The sequence below is a fragment of the Octopus bimaculoides genome, chromosome 27, assembly GCF_001194135.2.
Source record: "Octopus bimaculoides isolate UCB-OBI-ISO-001 chromosome 27, ASM119413v2, whole genome shotgun sequence".
In the NCBI taxonomy this organism is placed as follows: Eukaryota; Metazoa; Mollusca; class Cephalopoda; order Octopoda; family Octopodidae; genus Octopus; species Octopus bimaculoides.
In genome coordinates this window covers 22,454,909-22,461,179 of record NC_069007.1, presented here as the reverse complement: position 1 = coordinate 22,461,179, position 6,271 = coordinate 22,454,909, and the positions used below count along the sequence as shown (strand labels likewise).

Genomic DNA, 6,271 nt, shown 5'->3' with positions numbered 1-6,271 from the left:
ATAATTTGGGATATATCAAGTCATTATGAATGAAATGTCCGATTTTCTCATACACAGTTGTTAACTCTAATGTTTTGTGCTGCCAATTCTTTGTTTTACAACATTGAAGAGCTACATCATCACTTTTCAAAATGCAGTTCCTGGTGTCTGATTACATTGTGAGTTTTGTCTTGTAAATCGATTTTTGTGAACCCATAGAGAGATCAAAAATTTGTGTTCTTTATGAATGAGTTCTGTCGTGGAACCAATGCATCCCAGACACCTCGAAACATCAGTGAAGGGTTTGGGGAAAATGTGGCGGATGAGTGCACTGTAGGTTGATGGTTTGAGAAGATCTGGTTTGGTGATTTTACTCTTGAAAATCAGCCCCATGGTAGAGCTGGACCAAGGTGGATAATGATGAGCTGGAAACTTGTGGAAGCAGATACATCTCAAACTATGCAAGGTTTGAGGTTTCGATTCCAACTGTATTGGACCATCTAAAACAAATCAGCACGGTAAAGAAGCTGGACGAGCAGGTACCACACAAACTGAACGAGCATCAAATGACAAGTCGTCTTGAAACTTGCTGTTCTTTGCTGTCTCGGCATAAAAGCGAACCACTTTTGCATTGTATTGTTACATCGATTCATTCAAGTCAACATTTAGTTTCCTCACATCACTCACAACCATTTGTGTTATATCTGTCACCAAGGTCCAGTTTACCTAAAATACCTACCCTGTTAAGTATCACAGGGTGATACAGTTCACTAGAGTAACTAGCAGCAGCAATGAAAAGGTGATGGATGTCTTGTTGGATTACAACTGCAGTTCTTATTTTAATTTTTCCGATAAGCACCTGTATCTGTGCAGGTATGGTTCTACAATTAAGACGTTCACATCCTCACCATATAGTTTGGGGTTCAGTCCCACTGTATGGCACCTTAGCGAAAGGTCTTCTAATACAGCACTGGCCTAACCAAAGCCTTGAGTGGATTTGGTAGATGGAAACTGAAAGAAGCCTGTCATGTACATGTATGCGTGTGTGTGTTTCTCATTTTTATGACATCGCTTGCTAGTTATAAATGAATGTCACTACCACACAAATGGTGATGTCCATATGCAGTCTTCTGTGAAATCATGTCCAGCCATTGTGCTGCTCATGTAGGAAGGACTTGAGAAAATGTTACCTTTCTTGAGAATGGGTGAGGGTTGGCAAAATGAAAGTCAAGGAGCTCTAGAAAATCTGCATCAACAGATTTCATTTGAATCATACAAGCATGGAAAAGTGGACATTAAATGATGACAGGCTTATGGATGAGCCTGTGGTATAAGCGACCTCCAGCGTTCTCAGCCGCCAGACCATATCCCTGCTCACAGCTATCGAGGTAGGGATGGGGAGATGGCTATCTGCAAGTACAGGAGCTGTGAGTCAGAGTGGCTGTTGCAGGGCATCTCCCACACCATCCGCAAGAGCAATGCCTTTTGTCTGTTGGGCCCATGAGGCAGTCTGAGTTCCAGGAAGTCAGGAGAATATAATATGAGGTGGGAGCGCGAGAGAGAGAGAGAGAGAGAGAGAGAGAGAAGGGGGCAGAGAAATAAGTGAGGTGGGGTAATAACAGTAATATATAATGAGGTATTTGAGAGAAAGAGAGAGAGAGAGAGTGAGCAAGAAAGAGAGAGTAATTTAGTAATGTATAATGTGGTAGCAGAGAATGATGATGAGGATGAGAAAAGAGGAGGATGAGGATGAGCAAATCTGTTATAATAGTATGAATTAATTAGGAAATTGCTAATAATATGTTAATTACATTGATTTGTCATGTAATAATTTAGACAGGAGAACCCTTCTTCCTTTCAATAGTAGAGAAATTAGGGCTTAAAACCAGTGAAACAGAGACTCGTGATTAACAGATGATTAAGTTAGACTAAAGATGGAAGGTGCACAAAATTGGTCCATTAGCACAATGGACAACAAGCAGAGCTAAACTGACCCTTTCAGTAGTAACCCCAGACAAATCTGTGTGGTCAAGAAGTTTGTTTCACAACTGCATGGTTCAGGGTCAAACCCACTGTAAAGCAGCCTAGGTAGATGTTTACTATATTAGCTTTGGTATTTGGAAACTAAGCGGAAGCCAGCTGGAAGGATCATCCCACTTCTTGTGGGGTAGAAAGCCTGCCTGGTCGAGCACCAGCACCTGGCCTTTAGGTGCCTTAAAGGAGTCCACTTTGTTGTAAGTATTTGGACCAGGTCACTGGTCTGAGCACAACTTCCTCCCATCAGTTTTCAGGGTCTTGTAAAAGGGGTCACAGATACGTCCTTGTCTTGTTAAAATATTTAAAGTGTTCAAAAGAAGTTAAATGAAGTCTAACTGCAATAAACAACATTGAAAGATCTGTGGAAACAAAAGTTATAGTTTTATTACATAAAAACCATTTACTTGTGTTCCAGAAACTAGCTCAACTTAGGAGCCAATAAGGACGCTTCTAGGTCATTGTTCAACTTGCTAGACACAGCAGCAAAAGCTCCCTCAAATCACGCTCTAAAGTCTTAAAAACGGAGTGATACATTGAATAATGTAGTCAAGATAAAAAAAGGAACGTTCATCGTTGACGTGTCTTTGATGTTAGCTTTGCTCGTTCAGACTTGACCTGGGGATAAACAACAACAAATAAATATAAAAGTTTCTGATTTCAATAGAAGCCCCTTTCCAAATTCTTCAAGTTTTAGAAATTTTAACAATAATAATAATGGTTTCAGATTTCGGTACAAGGATGGCAAATTCAGACGAGGGAGTAAGCTGATTACATGGACCTCAGTAATCAACTGGTACTTATTTTATTGACCCCTGAAAGGATAAACAGCAAAGTCAACCTTGGCAGAATTTGAACTTATAACATAAAGACGGGCGAAATGCCACAAAGCACTTTGCTCAGTGTACTAATGATTCTGCCAGCTTGTCACTTTTTTTATAACATGATATATTAGATTGGAGCCTGGTGTTGCCATCCGGTTTCACCAGTCCTCAGTCAAATCATCCAACCCATGCTAGCATGGAAAGCGGACGTTAAACGATGATGATGATGATGATGATGATGATATATATATGATCCTGGTTTCAAATTTTCTGCCACATGTCAGATGGAATAAGTGTCCCAAGGATACGGTATGTGGCTGTGACATATGAATGTCTGTTTTTCCCAGGCTAGCAAGAGTCAAACAAGACTTACTGAGATTTTTTGATTTTTATGCATGGATGCTTCACTTTGGTGAAACTGAGTTCTAGAAGCACTGAGAGTTCCGCCCACATGTAACAACAATAAAACTTTTCCCAAACCCTATCCCAAAAAACCAAACTGCATCTCTCCTCTTCCTCTTTCCATGCACTATGCTTATGTTTATTTCTTGCTCCCCAGTCCTGTCCTCATTGCCCTGCTCACTGTATCATTGCTATCTTGTTGTCCCCCACACCCTCTATATGCCTAGGTTTTACCAGTCAGTGCATACCCCCCCCCCCACTCCTTGCAGTCATGTGAAGTCTCTACTCCCTACTCTGGGAATCAAATTCACTACCTCATGATTGTGAGCCCGATGCTCTAACCACTGAACTATGTGCCTTCATATATATATATATATATATATATATATATAGGGTAAAGTGTAAAGACCCCCTTCAGTCATGAATGACCCTGGGATTGCACCTAGAAAGTTACCCTCTGAGGCACAAGTCCGAGCAAGGTTGTTTATGGAAGACCAGTAGTCGCTCATGCATACCAGCCTCCCCTCTCCATGCCACAGATATTATCCAAGGGAAAGGCAAAGGGACCGATACAGCTTGGCACCAGTGACATTGCAGCTCATTTCTACAGCTGAGTGAATGGGAGACGATTTGAAATAAAGTGTCTTGCTCAAGAACACAACACACAGCCTAGTCTGAGAATCAAACTCGCTACCTCATGATTGTGGGCCCGACATTTTAACCACTGAGCCATGCAGCTATGCTACATGCTTGTCCACAATGTGCACTGCTGGAGAACAGGGGAACAAGATGGTCACAGAGTAGCATATTTGTTGGATTCGTGCAGAGCAGGATCTAAACAACAACAACAACAACAACCTACCTTGGAATTCTCTGGTTGACCATCTTTTGTAACAGCTTTGTCATCCTTGTCAAGAGGGGCTTGATTTTTGGACTCTGTTCCTTCCGAATCAGCTTCAATTCCTGATTGTGATTGATCACTTTTGCCCTCAATCCGTGGAATTCTATGTTCTTTCTCATCAGCAAACACCTGGCTATCAGAATCTCCGCTGGATCTTTCAATGTCCTTTTGCTTACGTTTCTTCTTCTTGCTCTTTTTACGAGCTGCTGCTTCAGCACTGTAATGACAAACAAAAGTAAAAATTTAAATCTAGACACAAGGGATGTTAGATCAAAATATTGTTAATCAAGGGGGAAGGGTATGCTCTCGACTCTTTATGAGGCCTCTAAGATTGAACCCTCAGTGTCCTCAAGCCTGACTTCCCAACATCCATAATAATAACAATAACAATAATAATGGTTTCAGATTTTGGCACAAGGCCAACAATTTCGGGAGCTGGGGTAAGCCAATTACATCAGCCTCAGTGCTCAACTGGTACTTATTTTAGCAGAAAGGCAAAGTCAACCTCAGCAGAATCTGAACAGAATCCATAAAGACAGATGAGGCACTGCTAACTATTCTGACAGCTTGGTGCTCTATGATGATGATGATGATGATGATGATCTGAGAAGTGGTGAAGGAAAGCTCAATCACCTGCTATTTATGGAGGATTTGAAGTTGTTCACAAAATCCAAGGCAGAATTAAACAGATTTGTCCATTCTGCATGAAAACCTCCAAACGAAAGACCTTGCATAAATACTTGTAGCAGAATGGACTCTGCAACAGGATCTCAAGTAACAGGTGATGGTGTTAAACGAATGGAGTGATTAAGTCTGCCACCTAAGAAGGCCATGGTAGGATTTGAACTTAGAACACAATGGTATCAGAACAAATGCAATAAGGCATTTCATCTGATGCTCCAAAAACTTTCAGCCAATTCACAAATTGGTCGCATTCTTCCTTCAAATCCTGCCAAGATCCAGAACTGGGTGAGCTCAGTAACATTTATGGCATCAACACAATAGAAACTGCATAATTTCTAACATAGACACAAGGCCAGAAACTTGTGGTTATGGGATTGCTCCCATTGTACAATCCCTACAGCATGTACCAATTTTCAGCCTTGGCACAGGTCAGCCCAAGGCTGACCTGTATCTTGTCAGTAAAATTTAGCAATTTCTGTTGTGTTGCTGCCATCCATGTATTTGTGTATGTATTACTAATGTATACTGGAAATGGATATATGCACCAATGAACCCAATAACTGGCCCAGTGGAAATCTGTTAAAATTGCAAACCATGACTTGTTTCCAAATGAGGTAATAAAGTCTCAGTCTATTGAACAAGTAGCCGGGACATGTTTGCATGGAGAGCAGGAAACAAATAACTGTACATTTTACATGGGTTTTAAGTAGGTGGAATGATACGACAAAGAGAAATAAATGAGGTGGTGACAAGGTACCAGGACATGTTCTCAAGGTGTCATATAGAAGGTGAAGAGATGAGCAGGGCGATGAGAGAATCAGCAATGGAGGGGAAAATGGGAGTGATTGGAGGTGAGTGCTGTGAATGAATAAACAGGGATAAGAGTAATCAGTGGTAAATAGGAGTTGGAAGCCGTGAAATAATGCATGATTAATTTAAAATGGTGTGAATACATAAGCCTTACATTTGACAGAAAAATCTGAATGCTACCAGGTTAAACATGGATGTTCTGTTAGAACAAACTATATTGAACAAGACACCATGTGAGGAAGTATAGTTTGCTCTAACAGAACATCCACGTTCATCAAAGTGGGCATAAATATTACCTCTTGGTATTCATACTACTTCTGTAGCTGGTGTATATTTTTTTAACGAGCTTACATATACACACACAGAAATACACATATTTTTGAGGGTGTGGTTTATGGCCATCTGCTCATCTTTGTGCAACCCTTTTATTTGTATCTTCTGACACAGGAATACTGTTATGTCTTCAAAATTTTGAATACACATGGACTATTATACATTATACACCCCAACACATACAGTTAGATTTTGGTTATTCTTGAGAGAACAAAACCAGTCTTATGGAAAAGTGCCAATGAAGAACCTAAGCAAAGTATAGCATAAATCATACTAAAAACTGCTGATTACTTTACATATATAT

The 6,271-nt window shown here is 40.4% G+C and overlaps 1 protein-coding gene across 1 annotated transcript in view; it reads right to left on the bottom strand.

The window, feature by feature from the left end:
* Positions 1 to 6,271, bottom strand: part of LOC106875636 (glycylpeptide N-tetradecanoyltransferase 2) — a gene marked incomplete at its 3' end in the record, with an annotated part of 30,457 nt that overhangs the window by 13,815 nt on the left and 10,371 nt on the right. Inside the window, exon 3 of the mRNA XM_014923866.2 lies at positions 4,102 to 4,357. Coding sequence (XP_014779352.1) covers positions 4,102 to 4,357 — 256 coding nt within the window. The remainder of the gene's footprint in view (positions 1 to 4,101; positions 4,358 to 6,271) is intronic.